At 41.8% G+C, this 19,406-nt stretch overlaps 1 protein-coding gene and 1 long non-coding RNA gene across 6 annotated transcripts in view; both read left to right on the top strand.

Moving 5' to 3' along the window:
• Nucleotides 1–14,862, top strand: part of FAM53A (family with sequence similarity 53 member A) — a 42,938-nt gene extending 28,076 nt beyond the window's left edge. For 4 of the 5 annotated variants that reach the window (XM_020805925.3, XM_020805923.3, XM_020805928.3 and 1 more), the window contains one exon: nucleotides 13,256–14,862. In XM_020805925.3, coding sequence (XP_020661584.3) covers nucleotides 13,256–13,582 — 327 coding nt within the window. In that variant the 3' untranslated portion in view covers nucleotides 13,583–14,862. Of the gene's footprint in view, nucleotides 1–11,776; nucleotides 12,041–13,255 lie in introns of those variants that run through there. The other variant, XM_072994819.2, reaches the window with a different exon arrangement.
• Nucleotides 1,623–8,515, top strand: LOC144588230 (uncharacterized). The gene is made up of 2 exons (XR_013543677.1): nucleotides 1,623–2,936; nucleotides 8,199–8,515. It is a non-coding gene; the product is annotated as an uncharacterized LOC144588230 (long non-coding RNA).
• Nucleotides 14,863–19,406: the final 4,544 nt, after the last annotated feature.

The raw sequence follows: 19,406 nt of genomic DNA on the forward strand, positions 1-19,406 counted from the left end.
TGTTATAAGTGACTAAGCCATGCACTTCATTTATTATTGTATTTTATAGCAATATGGATCATATTTTAGAAACTGCTTTTCCAAAAACAGCTTATAATTATACTGTATACATTAGATGTATTATAAAGATAGAAAGAACTAAGTATCAGAAAAGGATGTATAGAAGCCAGTCATTATACACAGTTTTTAAAAATCATAAAAGGACTTTCTTTATAAAAGTATTTGCTGGCAAGGAGGAGAATTCCATAACTAAGGAGGTATTTTAGAAAAGGTCCTTTCTCTGGAACTTACCAGATAAGTCCGATGAAAACCTCCTTGGGCCCCTTTTTAGGCCAAAAGAGAGACAGAAACAAATAAGTAGATAAAGGATGATGATGATAAAAAAAAAAACACTTCAGTGGTCCCTGTATTCATCAAGGCTTTGAAAATGAAATTCCATACAATATTACAAGCAGTTGCCAGATCTCAGAAATAACACCCTACAAAAAACATTATTAGGAACAGCATACATACTGTGCTGATACATTATGTATACTTAGGTTTTTGGTTAAAACTTGTATCTGTTACGTAATACCAGTCAATGTTTTTATAATTTTGATTGACTATGCCTGGTATTTTTTAATTAATTATTTTAAAATAATAATACATTAGGCTCATGTAAAGAAGATGCTCTAAAATTGTGAAAAGAAATTTGGGAATGCCCAACTGGACATTAAAAAAAGCTTCATGGATAAAAGATGTTTGTAAAGAAACTCAAGGAAAACAGTCCACACGTTTCTGATAATAAAAGATCATCAAAAGAGCGATGAACCTAGTAATTGTCAACCAGTTACATGTTTTCCAACAATGTTCAAGCTCCATACAGGAGTACTTTCATGATCAGTATATAATTATTTAATTGAAAACTCCCTATACTCAACTGAACAGAAAGGGAACTTTAAAAAGTCAAGCTGCTTATTGATAAAATGATACCAAAGAATGCAAAAAGACAAAAAACAAATCTTAAAATGGCCTGGATAGACTATAAAAAGGCATTTGACTCCTTGCCACACAGTGGGATTAACACCTGCCTAAAAAATTTTGGGATTAGTAAAAAATATTCAGAAGTTCCTGAAGAAAAACATGGAAAAATGGAAAACTGTCTTAATGGGCTATGATGAAAAAAGTGGGAAGTTAGCATCAAAAGAGGAATATTTCAAGGGGATTCTTTGTCACCACAACTGTTTAACCTCTCACTAATCCCCATGTCAATAATTTTAAATAAAACTGGGTTGGGCTACCATATTTCAGAATAAGCAGGACAAATCAATTGTCTGTTATACAAGGATAACCTAAAACTATATGCAAAAGTTCCACAGAGATAGAATTACTGCTAAACACAGTGCGAATATTTAATGAAGATATTCAGATGAAATTTGGAATTGACAAATGCACAGCTTTGTCTATAAAACATGGCAAGGTCCAAAAACGAGATGGAATATAATTAAAAATTGTTATATTATAAAATCACTATCAAGCAATGAAAATTATAAATACCTTGGTTTACTAGAAGCAGATACTGTAATATCATGCACACAGAGGTTAAAGAACTGACAGAAAGGGAATACAGCAACAGATTGCGGAAAATATTAAAATCAGAATTAAATGGTGAAAACACAAAGCCATAAACACATGGGCAGTTCCAGTAAATAGATGCCCAGCTGGAATAATAGATTGGACCCAATATTAATTAGAAGAATTGGATTGAAAACACGGAAACTAATGAACATGGATAGACATTTTGAACATAACACATCAAATGTAGTAGTAATAGAATAAAGAAATACCCGGATCATTGTTGCTGCAATTTTGGGGTGTAGAAGATAAAGAATTGGAAAAACTAACAAAATACATTTTGCTTATGGATGAAAGACACTCCAGTGGTCCTCCATAGTCATTGGGGCTTTGGGAACAATATAAAGAAATTTCACTATTAGGAACAGCATACATACTGCGTCAATATTTAACAGATACTTAAAACCTGCATCTATTATACCAGTCAATGTTTTTATAATTTTGAGTGTGTCTGGTGTTTTTTTAATAATAATACAAAAACCTGTGGCACAGACTAACACGGCTATCTCTTCCAAATCTGAAACAAATTGGTTAACTAGTAGAGTGTGTTATATGATCACGTCTCTGTGCTTCAAGTAGACAAATGTGGTCACACTGAGAATCAGCTGAGATGTTGCAGCTATCTTTTAAGAGCAGTTTTACAAAGATGGCATGTGGTAATCCTGTCTGACTGGACCTGCTGCATGAGCAGCTGAAGCCATGTCAGACAAATCAACCATCTCTGATAAAAGGTGCTCTTATCTGCTGGTACCACTAGAACATGTAAAGTTAATTCTGTAGAGATTCTACAGGCAAGGTACATGAATCTTCAGAGAGAGTGCAGCTCAACATTATTGTTACAATAGCATCCGTCATGAACAGGTGTTAGGTCTCTGTCCACCTCAGCAGAATTTCCAACTAAACAGAAGTTAGTCTGGATTGTTTCAGTTTGTTTGTCCTCACCCATATCAATATTGCCTTCAGACACCAGTTCAAAATGTCCACTGCCACCATCATGGAAATGTAAAGCTGAGTGCCATCATTGGTGAAGGTTCATCTGATGCTTCATTTCCTATTTCTGCATAAAAGTAGGTGGTACTTAAAAATCTCAAATAGAGGTAGCAGGTAGTGAAAGGATCTGATGCTTTATAGTCCTTCAAACTACAAGGTGTGGAGACGTGGTGGTGCTGTGGGCTAAACCACAGAAGCCTGTGCTGCGGGGTCAGAAGACCAGCAGTCATAAGATCGAATCCACACGACGGAGTGAGCTCCTGTCGCTTTGTCCCAGCTCCTCGCCAACCTAGCAGTTCGAAAGCATGTAAAAAATGTGAGTAGATAAATAGGTACTGTGACAAACCCAGACCTACTGGGATCTGCCACACGTTAACTAAGCTGCCACCAACCATTCCCTATAAGAAGTCACACAGACCAGGGATGGATTTTCAACCAATAAAAGAATAAGGTTTATTTAAAACAACACACAGGGAAAATAAAATGATCAGGTGAATAAGATATAGTAACGTGGCTTAGTTTCACTCATACATACACACAGTTTGGTTCACACAGAACCCTTAACTTGAAGCACAGACCCTGAACCTATCAGTTCTGGCTAACCATTCAGACACCTGAACCTATCAGGTTGGTACTGACACACAGTAGTACCCTGTCTGACACACAGACTCCCACACCAGCTTCTTCTTCCCAGCTGCTGCTTCTTCACATCCCAGCGTCTCCTAAACTTCTCCACACAGGCTTCACCTATATATACAGTACAGCCCCTCCTCCTGATGTCCCGCCTTCCACTCCCCATAGGATGGAACTTTCCCTCCAAACCCATGACAGACAGGTAACATCAGTGCTGTATGTAACACCTCCCCTCTTTATAAGTTGTTTTGTAGGGGGAAAGCTAAGGTGCTTTTTCCCAAAAAACAACCTGGATAAAACACACAACAACAGTTATACATACCATATCATACTTACTTATACTTACATTCTAAGTTAACCATAGCAATTAGGCATTTAAACATTTACCATATACATTACATCAATTTACCTTTATTCATACAAACCAAATTTAAAAAAACCAGGTACATTTAACCTTTTGTCATCAACATATATATATAGTCCATGTTTCTTTCGCCGTCTTCATTCTTCAGGTCTTCTTGACAAGGCGTCAGCAACACAGTTCACTGACCCTCTGACCACCTTCACTTCAAAGTCATAGTCCTGCAGATTTAAAGCCCACCTCATAAGTTTGCTATTGTGGGTTTTCATTGTCTCTAACCATTGCAGTGGTGAATGGTCAGTGCACAGAACAAAATGTCTTCCCCAGATGTAAGGCTTGGCCTTCTGGATCGCGTAGACTATTGCCAAACACTCCTTCTCCACGGTTGCCAAATGTCTCTCACCTTTTTGAAGTTTCCTACTCAGGTAGGACACTGGATGCTGGTCACCATTCTCATCCTCCTGGCAAAGAACTGCTCCTACCCCGCTGTTAGACGCATCGGTGTAGATGATGAACTCCCGGTCGAAGTCTGGAGCACGCAGCACTGAATAGTTGATGAGCGCCTGCTTCAACCTCTGGAACGCCTCCTCACAGTCGCTGGTCCACGGGATGCGGTCATCAGCCTTCTTCCTCGTCAGATCGGTCAGCGGAGCCGCAATCTCGCTAAACCTCGGGATGAACTTTCTGTAGTAGCCCACCAACCCAAGAAATGATTTGACCTTTTTCTTGGTGTTGGGTCTAGGCCAATCACGAACAGCTTCTATTTTGGCCTCCAGGGGTTTTATCACTCCTCCCCCTCCTATGTGACCCAAGTATTTTATTTCTGGGCTACCCAGCTGCAATTTGTGTTCTTTGCAGGGCCTAGGCCAAAGCACTTCCTCCCCTGGGTCAAAGTGCCTCTCCCCGGCTCTCTGGACACACCAGGCTTTCTTTCTGACCTTTTGAGCTTGCAGGGTCTCTGCTGCTAGCTCTGGGTTTCTCTTTAGGTCTTTCCTTAAAGAGTCTATGTATGTCACAACGTTTTGTGGGTCATCCTGGGTGATCTGCTCCCAATTTTGTTTGATCAAATCAAGGGGCCCTTTCACCCTTCTCCCAAATAAAAGTTCAAATGGACTGAACCCGGTACTGGCTTGTGGCACTGATCGATAAGCAAACAAAAGGGATTGCAGCTTCTGGTCCCAATTGTTTGGATTCTCTGCCAAGTAAGCCCTAATCATGCGCATTAGAGTCCCATTGAACTTCTCAGTTAACCCATTACTTTCAGGATGATAGGCAGTGGTTTCCTTGTGCTTAATTCCACAGATTTGCCATAAGCGTTTCATGAGCTTTGATGTGAATGATGCTCCCAAATCTGTGATTATTTCTGAGGCAAATCCCATCCTGGACATATACCCCACCAAGGCATCTGCCACTGTGTTAGTTTCAATGTTAGTCAAGGGTATGGCTTCAGGGTACCTTGTGGCATGGTCCACAATGGTGAGAATGAACCTGTTCCCCCTCTTTGTGGCCTTGGGCAAAGGTCCGTCCCACAATATTCACCCCTATGCATTTGAACGGAGTGTCAATCACAGGCAAAGGGCACAACTTTGCTTTGGTCCTATCGCGGCTATTCCCCTGCCTTTGACACACATCACATTGTTTACAGAACTCCCTGATCTGCTTCCCTATGTCAGGCCAGTAAAAATTCTGTGTGATTCTCTGCTGTGTTTTGTTCACCCCTAAGTGTGCAGCAAACATGTCAGAGTGCCCCCTTTGTAAGATCATGGGGCGATACTTTTCAGGTACCACCAGCTGACTTCTGATCCCATCTCCCCCTTTTGAGATATTCCTCAGGGTCTCTCTATACAAAATCCCCTTTTTCTCTAGAAATCTCACTGGGGTTTCAGGTGTTAGCTGGGCGTCAGTCACCTGCTCAAAACACTTTTGGAGAGTGGCGTCTGCCTTTTGCTCTTGTCCAAATCTGCTGTCTGTGGTTAAGGTTTCCACCACAGCTTCGGAACTCCCCTCTGCTTCCGTCTCTGGCTCATCATTACCCCCCTGAACTGTCCCCGTGGTGGCTTGTGAACGTGTAATCACTAGCACCCGTTTCACATGTTCAGCCAGGTCATTTCCCACGAGCACGGCTGCTGGCAGAGTCGATGAAATCGCTAGCCGCCAAACTCCCCTCCAGCCTTGAAAGTTCACAGGTACCTCCGCTACTGGCAGTGAGATTACCTGCCCCTCAATCCCTGCCACCTTCATGCTCTCATTTGGGATTACATATTCCCTAGGAATAATATCTGGATGGCCCAGGGTCACCTGAGAACAAGTGTCCCGCAGCCCCCGATACTGACGGTCAAGTATTCCTACGTCCACCCCTGCTGTCTCAAACAACTGAGAATCTGTCCTCACCAGCAGGCAGCGCCTGACCTCTACAAGAGGACCATTTTCCTCAGCCTGATCAGCAGATGTAGCTGTTCCAGATTGAGTAGCCATGGCAACAGGCTCCCTCAGTGACAATGAGCCTTGCTCTTTCTGGACACAGAACACAGCTTTTGGCTTGGTTCCACTCGAATCCTGAGGCACAATTCCTTTTAGCTGCTTTAATTTCTCACACTCTGAGATTAGATGGCCCTTTCCCTGACAGAAATAGCATTTTCTGGTGTATTTTGAGTCTCTCTCATCTTGTTTTGGTTTTCCCTCCAAAATCTGAGGTCTTGGTTTCATTTCTGAGGGCTTCCCTTCACCATGGGCCCCTCCCCCTTGCTGGCTTTTCCCTGGTCCCTGAGAGTACTTGCTGTAGGTTTCTTTAGGTTTCCCCATCGCTTTCCCCTCACCCAAGGGCTTTCTTATTTGGGAAATAAAATCTGCGATCTCTGCGGCTTCGGCCACAGATCTAGGTTTCCTTTCCCTCACCTGGAATTTCAGTTCCCCATGCAGGACTGAATAGAACTGTTCCAGCGCTATCAAATCTTTAAGCTGCTGAAAGGTCTCTGTCCCCTCCTGAGATAGCCATTTCTCAAGCAGCCTCACCAATTGGGCCCCCACTTGGGTAAAAGTCTGCTCTGGTTTCTTTGTGAGGGACCTGAATCTTTGCCTCAGCTGTTCCGCATTTATCCCATGTCTTGCAAACACCAGTTTTTTAAACTCTGCAAAATCTTTCATCAGTTCCTCAGGCATCTCGGCATAGACCTCAGCCAGGCTACCACTGATTAAAGATCGCATGATGGTCATCTTCTCAGTTTCCCTCACTGAGAAGTCCACAAACGCTCTTTCCACTAAGGAAAAGAACACCTCAGGACAATCTCCCTTGTGGTATACAGGGAATTTCTTCAGGTCAGCTTTAGACAATTGGCCTCCCTCAGAATCCCTATTGTTATTATTGTTCTGGTTCATCATTTCCAATCTTCTTAATTCAAACGCCATTTTCTCTCTCTGCAATTCCAATTCAAATTGCCTTTGTTTCTCTCTTTCCCTTTCCTCCATTTCCCTCACCCTCAGTTCATGCTGTTGGGCTAGGAGTATCTTTCTGAGTTCTGGGTTCTGCTCTCCTGTGCTGTCACCCTGCACTGAGCCAAATTCATCCTCAGAACCTTGGTCAACCTGGGGGTCTTTCACTTCACCCATTTCTGCCATTTGGCTTCGAGTCAAGGGCATACTCCCCCCCCCCCAGAACAGGCTGCTTTAAAAAGTCAAGCCTCAAAATAAAGCGACCACTTTTTTTTTCTTTTGCCTCAGAACCAGCTTTCCCTATAGATTGCTGCTGTTCTTCAGCACTACTTGCAACTGTAGCGAGTTAGAGTCTACCCCCCTCTGCTGGGCCTCTCAGCAGGCAGGCTAGATCACTGCTACTACACAGTTTTGCCTCAGCTTTTTTCCCGCCAAAACCAGGCTGCCTCAGAGCACCCTAATCTAGTCTCCCCAGTTGGCACGTTCTTCCACTAGCGCACCTCCCCGTGAGGTACACCTAGAAGATTACCTACGCGCCTCAGATTGTCCCTGACTAGACCCCCCTTGCTCTGGGCACACTTGCCAAGGCTTTGCTGGACCGCTGGACAACTGGACCAGTCGTATCCCACACGCTGGACACCAATCAATGTGACAAACCCAGACCTACTGGGATCTGCCACACGTTAACTAAGCTGCCACCAACCATTCCCTATAAGAAGTCACACAGACCAGGGATGGATTTTCAACCAATAAAAGAATAAGGTTTATTTAAAACAACACACAGGGAAAATAAAATGATCAGGTGAATAAGATATAGTAACGTGGCTTAGTTTCACTCATACATACACACAGTTTGGTTCACACAGAACCCTTAACTTGAAGCACAGACCCTGAACCTATCAGTTCTGGCTAACCATTCAGACACCTGAACCTATCAGGTTGGTACTGACACACAGTAGTACCCTGTCTGACACACAGACTCCCACACCAGCTTCTTCTTCCCAGCTGCTGCTTCTTCACATCCCAGCGTCTCCTAAACTTCTCCACACAGGCTTCACCTATATATACAGTACAGCCCCTCCTCCTGATGTCCCGCCTTCCACTCCCCATAGGATGGAACTTTCCCTCCAAACCCATGACAGACAGGTAACATCAGTGCTGTATGTAACAGGTACCACCTCAGTGGGAAGGTAAAACGGCGTTCCCTAGTCAAGCTGGCCATGTGACGGGAAACTGTCTTTGGACAAGCGCTGGCTCTACGGCTTGAAAAACGGGATGAGCACCGCCCCAGAGTCGGACACGACTGGACTAAAAATGTCAAGGGGAACCTTTGCCTTTACCTAGTCCTTCAAAAGGAATTCATTCATTCATTCTTTTAGCCTATCTTTCTCCTTAAAAAGGACCCAAGATGGCTTACATCACTAAAATACTGTATTCAAAGCTAAAAACATAAGTATACAAATACTAAAAAGATTCAAATAAATGCCATACAGTACTAAAAGATGGCAAACAAAAGCACCATCAAAAGCAAATCCAAAGCAGTAAGTCTCAACCATCCATTAAAAAAACCCCACTCAGGTAAACAATCACTAAGGGAAAAGAATAGTGCTGTGACACTAATGGAAGCAGGAGCCAAGTTGTTTAGGACTATAAAGTCCTAAATAGTAAGTTAGAACCAGCACTTTCAATTCTGCCTGAAACTGGATCGGCAACCAGTGGAGCTGCTGTAACGGGGATGGGGGTTATGTGATCCCTGTGACCAGCCCTGGTTAGCAATCTGGCTGCCGCATTTTGGATCTGCTGAACTTTCCTGAGACTTTACAGAGGTAGCCCCACATGGATTGTGTTACAGTGATGTAGCCAGGATGTAATTGAGGTACAGTGGTGCCTCGCACAACGGGTGCCTCACACAACGATGAATTCACACAACGATGCCTTTTTCTGTTAAATTTGCCGCCTCACACAGCGATGTTTCCTATGGGGGATTTTCACACAACGATGTCTCTTTTTCGTTCCTGTAAAAGTGTCTTACAATGTTTGGAAGCCGTTTTATATGCTTGCAATGGTTAGCCCACCTCCTGAAACCTATGCAAACTTAATTTGGTGTTGTTCTGACACTTCGTTAATTTATGGTAATTTTTTGTTTTTTCCATTGAAAACTATTGAATGGTCTGTCTAATGGTTTCCAATGGAGAAAACAAAAAATCATCATAAATTAACGAAGTGTCAGAACAACACCAAAATCAGTTTGCATAGGTTTCAGGAGGTGGGCTAACCAATGCAAGCATTTAAAACAGCTTCCAAACATTGTAAGACACTTTTACAGGAGCGAAAAGGGAGATCGGGAAGAGCTTTAAAAGGCAAACGGAGATCAAAGAGCCCTTTCTCGATCTCCCTTTTCGCTCCTGTAAACTCCTGTAAACCTATGCAAACTGATTTTGGTGTTGTTCTGACACTTCGTTAATTTATGATGATTTTTTGTTTTCTCCATTGGAAACCATTAGACAGACCATTCAATAGTTTTCAATGGAGAAAACAAAAAATTACCATAAATTAACGAAGTGTCAGAACAACATCAAATTAAGTTTGCCTAGGTTTCAGGAGGTGGGCTAACCATTGCAAGCATTTAAAACAGCTTCCAAACATTGTAAGACACTTTTACAGGAGCGAAAAAGGACTTTGCAAAGCCATTGAAATGTATTGAGTCGGCTTCAATACATTCCAATGGAGGAAACATTGTTTCACACAGCGATGTTTCCTATGGGGATTTTCACTCAGCGATGGCAATCCGTTCCAATTGGAACAGATTAACCGGTTTTCAATGCATTCCTATGGGAAATGGTGTTTCACAGAACGATGTTTCACACAACGTTGATTTTTTTGGAACCAATTAACATCGTTGTGTGAGGCACCACTGTATATGTTACTGTGGCTAGATCAGGCCTCTCCAGGAATAGGCACAGCTGGTGCATTAGTTTTAAATGTGCCAATGCACTCCTGGCCACTGCAGTTTTACAATGTAAAACTGACCCCAAACAGTAAGGGAGCTATTGAGGCAAGAAACCTCTGTACTGAAAATGCAAGCTCCAGATAATTGGAAATGGAGAGAGAATTTCATTGTCTTCATCTTTTGGATTTGTACAAATAGAATGTTTCCACAGAACTCTTGGTAACAGTTTGTTCCCTTCTCCAGTTGTAGCAATTATTACTTAAATGTGGTATGAACTGAAAAGTAATGTACTAGAAAATACATGACTCTTTTATGGACTATTATACATTTCTCTTTTACCAACTTGATTGCATTGCTGAAACAACTAATCAGGACAAGGTTGTCTCCCCTCCCCCACTGTGAAAATGTAACATATATCAAACTCTTCACTAAGAGTACAGCAGAGTTTAGCATGATTTTTAAAAATTGGGAATTTGTGCTTGAATAGAATTGTGTCCGTTGACCTATATTGGTGAATCAGTTAAGAATCTGAAGGCAAGTAAATCCATTGTGAAGGGGAGTTATGTAAGTCAACACACTACAAATAAAGATAGGTTTCTTTGCTCCAGTTCTGTCTTTCCCTGGGGCTGTGGGGGGAGACACGTTTATTATTTGTTCTCAAAATTCAGGCCGAGGGATGATGATTAATCAGTTAATGGAATTAGTAAGACTGAAGTTGCAAACCTATATGCAGTTGTGTTCTTCTAAGGCAAAGATGAACAAGATTGTGCTGTTAATTCTTCGAACTGCAGTCCATTATGCACTTAGGAGTAAATCCCAGTGAGGTTTATTTCTGGAAATATGCTTAGGATTAGGGATGTGCCATTGGGGTTTAATTTTGTTGTTTTTGTTTTGTTATTGTTGTTTTATTTTGGTGCTGTTTGTTTTTGGTACTACAAAACCAAGAATTATCCATGCTGGGAGTCCCATCTGACAGATGTCTACATGTGACTCACCCGGGAGGAAGGCCTAAACTGGAAGAATTCTGGCTCTTGTAGAAAAACAGAAGGCATGTGCTACAGTTCCTACTTAGGATAGCACTGTAAAACAAGTTGCACTTCATATGTGCAAACTAAAAACACTTGTGAATGTTGAATTAATTTGTTCAGTTTGTGCTGAGATAATATTATATAATACTGTATAGTAAATGAATATAAGAGGTACCCAGTGTGGTCTAGTGGATAGACTGATAGACTAAGACTCAGGAGGCCTGGATTCAAATCCCTGATCAGTCATGGAAGGTCACTGGGGGAGTGGAACTGGGAAAGCCACTCCTTAAATATCTCACCTGGAAAGCTCTATTAGGGTCAATATAAGTTAGTTACAACTTGATGGTACGTAAGAACAAATGAATATAATATAGTTATAAAATATAATGATATATAACATAATATGTAGTAGATAATATACAAGATACACAATATACTATTGAATAAGAAAAGGAAAAAAGAGGGAAAATAAATGTACTAAAATAATGTGATTTCCCAGTGCATTTTAGTAACACCGTTTGATAGCAGTCTCCCCACCCAGGAAGCAGAGGGAAACCAGTTCACTCCAAATGAATTTATAATCTGATAAATAAAATGTATGTACAGGTATTATATACACCAGTATATAAAAAGCAGCAACCTCTCTATTGCAATTATCCAAAGAAGTTTGTTGTGCAAACATAGTAGTTTTCTATGCAGTTTCTACTTCTGCACACCCGTGTGGGGTTTCTCTACCTTTTTAAAATTTTTCTGGTTTTCCTTTTCTCCTAGCTGTACATCAAGAAAGGTGAACATTGCCTTCCAGATGTTGCTGTACAGCTCCTATCAGCCTTAGCCAGCAGTCAGTGCAGAATAATAGGAGCTGCAGGCTAAAAATTCCTGAAGGGCACATATTCCTCATCCCTACCACATTCTTTCTATATCACCTTTATCTGAAATATTTTTTTAAACATTTAATGCAATTGAGGGTTGTTTGCCTTTGCAAAGAACATTTCTGTTAATACATCTTGATCTGATATGCATATGTATCTCTGCCATAGATTATACCGGTTGGTTGGGGCATTTTACTGATCCAGATGTTTCCCCCCTATATTGGATCTTGGTTGCTAAAAATTAATAAATGTGTGGCTTTTAGAGACTGTTCAAACCTCTCCATAAGGATAGGTCATTGAGTTGGACACCCAGGGAATGGGTTGCTGCAACTGGGAACTTGGGCAGATGCCAAGGGAATAGTAATGGTCCTTCAAAATACACCTGATCTTCATTCCAGAATCCTGCGGGGTGTGTGTGTGTGGGTGCACATGCCCATACATAAAGCAGATTTATTTTGCACAGTTCATAACCCATCTTTCCCACTAAAACCTAGCAGTATGCAAAATAAAAATGGGGAATTCCAGTGACTTTTGCAACATGTGATATGTAGGGTACTGGATCACATCAGGGTCAGAAGATTATGCAATTAATCCATTTTTAGAATAGGTGCTCCCTCAAGTACAGCAGGACAACCACGCCATATCTGCAGGACTGGTACCCACAGTTTCACTTTCCTGCGTTTTTCTGCAGTTCTATATACAACATACAAGGGTACCCCTTGTGGCCTTCGTCCCATCTCCTCATATGTTATGTGTATAGGATTCCTATATCCACAGTAGATTGTGGAACTGGTCCCCTGTGGGTTATGGGAGCCCTATCACAATGAAAGATGTCTGTAAGAACATGTAGTTTTCCTTGCCTGTTGCATTTAGTGTACTTTGTTTTGCAATTGGTTATTGGGAGGTAAATGCTTGTTTTGCAAGGCTGATTGCTAAAGTCCATGTCTATAAGGGAAACTCGTGGGAGGTAAAAGTGGACAATCACCTGGTATAGACACTGTCTTTAATGTAAACTGCCAAGTTAAGAAATCTCCATAGGCGTTATTTGTTGGATGCCAAATTGCACAATCACTTATGCGAAGATAATGCCTACAGCAGTTCACCATCAAAATGTACACTTTGTGCATATTTGAGCCATTGTGAAATAAATAATGTGAATGGTCTACAATTTGTGTTCATTGCTGTAAGGCAACTGTAACGGTCATAAATGGCTTTACTGTATTAGTTATTTACCAGCAGAGAGAGCATTGATGGGCTTTTCTTTTTTAAAAAAAGGAAATACTCAATAGTATACATGGAAATACAATGTAGCTGCATAAGTTTCTGGAATAAGTACTTCATTTTGTTTAATTTCTGATTGCATGCTTTTTAATTACAGACTTTAAAAAATTCAAAAAGTCTCTGCTCTCTTGATTATGAGGATGATGACAATGATGAGGCACAGATGAAGACCATAGTCTCCTCTCCATGTGACTCGGATGATTTTCTGAACGTAGTCACCCCTAGTTTCAGCCTAGAGAAAGAACAGCCAAATGATGGCTGGCATCATGGTTCACAGCAAGCCAGCTTCAGCACAAGAGATTCTGTGGAAGGGGCTGCCATGTGTGAGAGTGAAGATGAAACCAGTGACTGTGAGTGCACTGAAGAAGGCATCTTTCCTCTGGACTGTGAGGCCTTAGATTTAGAGCAGATTGAAAATAACTGAGCAAGAGGTGCGCTAAAACCTGGACTTGCATTTTGTACCAGAAGGGCGGTGGGCTCTGATGTTACATCCCTAAGTTTCCACAATGTGTGCGAGCTGCCTGCAGCTTAGGTGAGAAGTCACGTTTCTAGTGAAGGTAATAATAACTGTAGAAGGAGGCAACATGTTGAGAAATCATTTGGATGTAGACACAACTCCTATTACATGTCTTATGGTTCTTTCCTTTCCACTGCTAGAAAGTTCATTCTATGGAAACCCATGGCTGGAAAAGGCATTCAGTGCTGCAGTTTGGCTGCAGTGATTCTGTTGAGCGTTTATTAGGCTCATTACTAAATAGAAGGTAAGTTACTTAATCAAACCACGAATGAACTCTACAGCATTTGATCCAAAATAGGTCAATGCTTTGTGCAGTGTGTACTTTGGAATTTCATGCAGGGATGGCTCTCCATACAAGTGGAAGCCTGGCTTACATGGCAGTCGCACCCTGAATGTCCTTTGGTTTGTTCTTGCCTTTCTTGACCGGGTTATAAATCGGATGAGAGCCAGAAGAGTTCAGTGCCACACTTGTTGACCACAGGAGCCCTTCTTAGAGTTACATAGTGACAAGGATCTTTGCAGCCCTGCGTAGCTGAATACTTTTGTACCTTCAGATTATGAGGAAGCACAGAAGGTGTAAGAATGTTTATCTGTAAACAAATGTTGACAAATAGTTTCTGTGAACTAAAACTACCAAAACGTTGTGAAAGATATTTGAGAGTTTCCATCTTAAACTATCTAGTAGCCTGAAGCAGAGCTACCTGAAGCCTTCTTCAGGCATTTTCTCTGTTTAAAGGAGGGGGAATCAAACTAGCTCTGTCCCCCTCTGTTGCCAGTTCTGGCACCTGGAAAGTGATGCTCTGAACTGGAGAACCTCCTGTAGCCATGGAGGCTCTTCACCCGCTTTGAAGCCCTGGGTTCTGAAATGAATGGAGAGCCTTCATTATATAGCAGTGGCTCTCCTCTTCAGACTGCTGCTGTTTGGGAGATGGAACTGGTAGCAGATGAGGACAGAGTGAGCATACTCTCCCTCCCACCCACGGCTTGCATTTTGAGGAGTAGAGAATGCCTGAAGGAGACTTCAGTGGACTGGCCTCTGCCTACTGCCTTGGTCATGTTTTCTGTGGATAAGAATGTAGGACAAAAGCACTTGAACTTCTGCAAAGGGACTTTGGAATGGTAAGTTCCTCAAGAAATCATCCTGTCAGCAATACTAGTTCTTGAATTAAATTACATTTTGCATTTCAGTTTGGTTTGAATTGTAATTATTGTTAAGTCACATCTTGTGTTCTGTGTAGGTTTCAGTTCTGTTAATTGACAGTCACATGGGTGACATGGTACAGACAAGATTTCTTCTAATTTCCACCCCTGCTGGGTGGGGCTCTGTCCATCTCGCACACGACTCCCCCCCCCTTGCATGGGGTTCTGTGGTGACCAGAACAAAAGGGGCTGGAAATTCTTTCTGTGGGTGCGTGGAGGCAGAGGAAAGCTGCATAGAGCAGGGACCAAGTCACACGCAGGGGAAACTGGGGTTTTCAGTATCCACTGATAGGAGAGGAGTTAGTTAGGAATAAATTATAACTTATAAGCAGCTCTGCAGATTCATTGCTTTGGGAAACACCAGTGTTGAATAATGCAATGAATATATCACATGCCTGTTTGGGAGCTGCATATGAGCCAAGGGCTTGAACCATAGGAGTGTTAATAATAATCTTAGAACTGCAGAGCAGAAATGCATGTGTTGCTTTGGGAGAGGAGTCTGGTTCATCCAAAAGAGATGGAAGCCCTACCAGTCCTAAAGCAAGGTGGAACCTTCCATTTCCTCAGGCATTATGCCAGATGTGTGGGACAGACGGATGAATGCTGGTCACCTTTTGTCTATCCTGTAAGCATCTCGGAGGCATTTGGATGATCACTGTTTTGGTCTTCCATGGAGGCAAATGGACTGCAGAGGTCTGTAAACAATACAAGGCAGAGTTCCCATGAGCCCAAAATAAAGTATCAACCAAGCAATTGTTTGTCCTCTGCCTTCTCCCAAAAGAAAATTGGAGGAAAGATCCTAGTTTTCTCGCATTGGTGCCTGTAGGGAACTCTCAGTTGATGCTGCCCAGTCCTAGGAAATACTTGATCCTTGGTTCACCTCTGTTTAAGAGTCAAAGTATATGATACAATTAGTACCTTTTTATAAAGGCACTCCTTCAAGTGATGAAAGCTCATATGTGCTTTTCCTCACCAATGCATTTTGCATCTTGTGTGCTTTTCTGATTGGTCATCGGAAGAGTTGTGTAGGCTTCATTAGCAAGTTTGAGGTATCTTTAAGGAAATCTGTTGTTGGAAGGAAAATGAGTTAATTGTAGGGGATGCACATTTTTCTTAGTATTTAATTTGATACAACAGTTGTGCAAAATGTGAAACTGGTGGATACTAAATTTGAAGAAAGGAAAATTGCTGTCCAGTTAGAATTGCCTCGCTGTGAGCCAGCTTAACTTGCTTTTACTACACCGCAAGACACTTCAAACAGTGCATTTATTGTTCTGGTTTTCAAATTAAACTGTTCTCTTCTGGGCAAGGAAGCTGCAAGGAGGATGTCCCCTGATTGCCCGTGGCTCCCCACAGATTTGTGTTCTGAGTAAAGAGCAGTTAGTACCACCTACATTTTACAACAACCATCAGGGGATCCTGAGTCAATAAAATACCTAAATGCACATGTGTTTGGTTTCTCACCACAACTACATGTTTTTCCAAGTTGTGGCAGTATCTTTGTGAGTGGTCACTGATGGGTGCAGAATACATTTAATTTACTATAGAAGACTTACACAAGATGTTATGAGTGCATATCTAACCCCATTAAATTTGGGTTGGAGCTGGTGTGAGCCTGAACTGGTGAAAGGTATTTCAAGCTGTAGAGGCCACTTGCATCTCCAGAGAGAAGACTAGATGTAATGCTGCCCTCTATCTAATGCAAGCCTGGTTTCGGCCATGTTTAAAAATGACAGAAGATCCTACTTGCATTACGTTAGCTTTGCAGTTCATCTGCAGTCCAGCCCTCACCTATTTGTCTCCAAGTGATCTTGGCTGCCATACAAACTTTTTGCATATAGAAAGATTTGCTGCCCAGCATCCAACTGAGCTATACCATTAAAAAATAACAGCATCTCACAATTTCACATTTGATTATTTGTTTAGGAATGTATCTTTGTCATTTCATGCAGTGTATTGTTGGATTAATGCCCACTTTTGACAATACCAGGTTGTCCAACTGTAATAACCTTGTTTCACATTTAATGCAGTGCTTTTAAACACTTGAGTAACTTGAGGATGTTATTTATTACTCTGCCTCCTTCTAATGGCCATTAATCCCTCGATCAATTGCGGAAAATGCAGCATGCTTCCTCTTATTCTCCTGATTGCTCTGAAATACGAAATGATTATTAATGGATCGATCATAAAAAACACAGACATGTTCAGACAACACCAAAGAGTCATCACATAAACAAATACTGCATAATATTGATATTCCTCCTGAAAATGTGGGCTGCTCCTCTGCTTGCTGGTCTGGTGATGTAACTGTTGGGATAGGCTATCTCATGAGCCCCAATCCTAAAATCCTTCATCTGGGGTCCTTGCCACTATTAAAGAAAAAGCTGGCTGTAATGGGAACCTCAGGATGGGGGCGTTACTGGAAATTTTTAATTTTTGGAAAATTGCTGCTGCTAATGTAATCGTTCTTGTGTGGCACAACTGTGTGAACAGGTTTGCAACCATTATGAGGAAATGTAACTAAGATTACACCAGGTGTTTGGGACCCAGAGTTACTACATCATGTCAAATGCTCCTACAAAAAATACTGTAGGTTTAGGCCTTGATATATGTTCTACTAACATGAATTTGACCCAACTCCAGGAAGGGAATGGAAGACAGGAGGGCCTGGCATGCTCTGGTCCATGGGGTCACGAAGAGTCGGACATAACTAAACAACAACAACATGTTCTACTAGTTACAATTTTGAAGGCTCAGATAATGGGCTTATTGAAGGTTTTTTGTTTCTTTCATGAGGGGGAATATAAGAGCCTGCCTCTTACCAACTTAGCATCCATATACTGCAGTGGAATGGAGCCAGCAACTCACCAGGGCTTTAAGTGAAAGTATTTTATATCCAATCCTTTGAAGTGGAGATGCCAAAGACTGAATCAGGGACATCTTGTATACAAAGCAGGTGCTCCATTTCTAATAGATCTTTTCCCCCTCAGGAGTGATCAATCTACTCAAAGATCACTTTGATTTCTTGCCAAAACTACATAAGCACAATAACTAATAACTGTTTGTTCTAAAAAGCTGCAAAGGAAAAACAAACCCTTCTACAAGGGGGTGCTGATAAGTATTGAGCCTTTCCCAGAGAAAAATTGAGCTAGGAAGCTGTAACTGCCACACTATTCTACATATGTCCCCAGGAAGTCAATGCACTTGCTACATCTGCCCTGCATCTTCTTAAGTCCCTGCAAATAAAATTCCTCTGACTGCTGGTGTAACCACTCCTTTGCAGCATTAATTGCCTTCAGAACACTCCCAAATTGTCCCTTGAGTTTGGGAAACAGATAATAGTCAGAAGGAGCCAGGTCGGGAGAATAGGGTGGACATATCATCACTTGAAAGCCTAAGGATGTCAGTTTTGCCATTGTTTCACCTGTGGTGTGTGAAGAGGCATTTTCATGCAACAGGATGACACCTTTGGCGAGCTTTCCTCGACATTTTTACTTGATGTTTTGCCTCAACTTCGTCAATAAAGCACAGTAATATTTTGCATTGATGGTTGAATCCTGTTGGAGGTAGTCCACCAGCAGAACTCCCTGCTTATCCCAAAAAAACTGTTCCCATTTGCTTCTGCACTGACCTTTCCACTCGGAACTTTTTTGGCCTGGATGAACCACTGTGCCTCCATTCCTTAGACTGTTCCTTTGTCTCAGGATCATAACAGTAGATCCGTGTCTCCTCACCAGTTACCAGTTTGCCCAGGAAATCTGACTCATTTCTTGCAAAATGTTCCAAAACAGCCACCAATTACTCCACACATTTCCTCATTTGTCCAGTTGTCAAAAGTTTGGGGATTTGCTGCCAGCTTTCTCGTTTCCAAGTCGTCGTGGATAATGGGACCAACTCTCTCACATGATATTCTCAGATACAGTATATAGCAATACTTTTGGCTGATATTCAGCAAGTCCTCCATGATCATGTCATGGATAGCTTTCACATTTGCAGGAACAGAGACAGAAACAGGCCTTCCACTGAGTTTCTCACTTTCAACACCAAAATGGCCATTTAAAAATTGACAACCCAATGTTTAACTGTTGCATATGAACGGCCACTGTCACCCATAGTTTGTGACATTTCATCATGGATCTGCTTTGCACCTTTCCCTTGGAGAAACAGGGACTTGATTATGGTCCTATGCTCTTCCACATTGAACTTTTCTGGAGGTGCTGCCATGGTCACTTTGGACCTGAACATGAAAGATAAGTTAAAATCATAGGTAGTTGTTTTTTGCACCATTGAATACAGACAAATTGGCCAATGCACCCTGCAATGTATAGCTTCCTTTTCTGAGAAAGGCTCAATACTTATCAGCACCCCCTCATACATTTCACTCAGTGACTCCTTTTCAACACCTGTATTCTTTCTTAGTCAGTGCCTGAAGACCTCAATATTTGGCAGATCGTCTTCTCCCACCCAGATCTACCCGAATCACCCGATATAGCCAGCAGGGACGGCTGAGGGGTCTGACGCCGAGAGAGGC

This window comes from Pogona vitticeps, chromosome 3 (assembly GCF_051106095.1).
Source record: "Pogona vitticeps strain Pit_001003342236 chromosome 3, PviZW2.1, whole genome shotgun sequence".
NCBI lineage: Eukaryota > Metazoa > Chordata > Lepidosauria > Squamata > Agamidae > Pogona > Pogona vitticeps.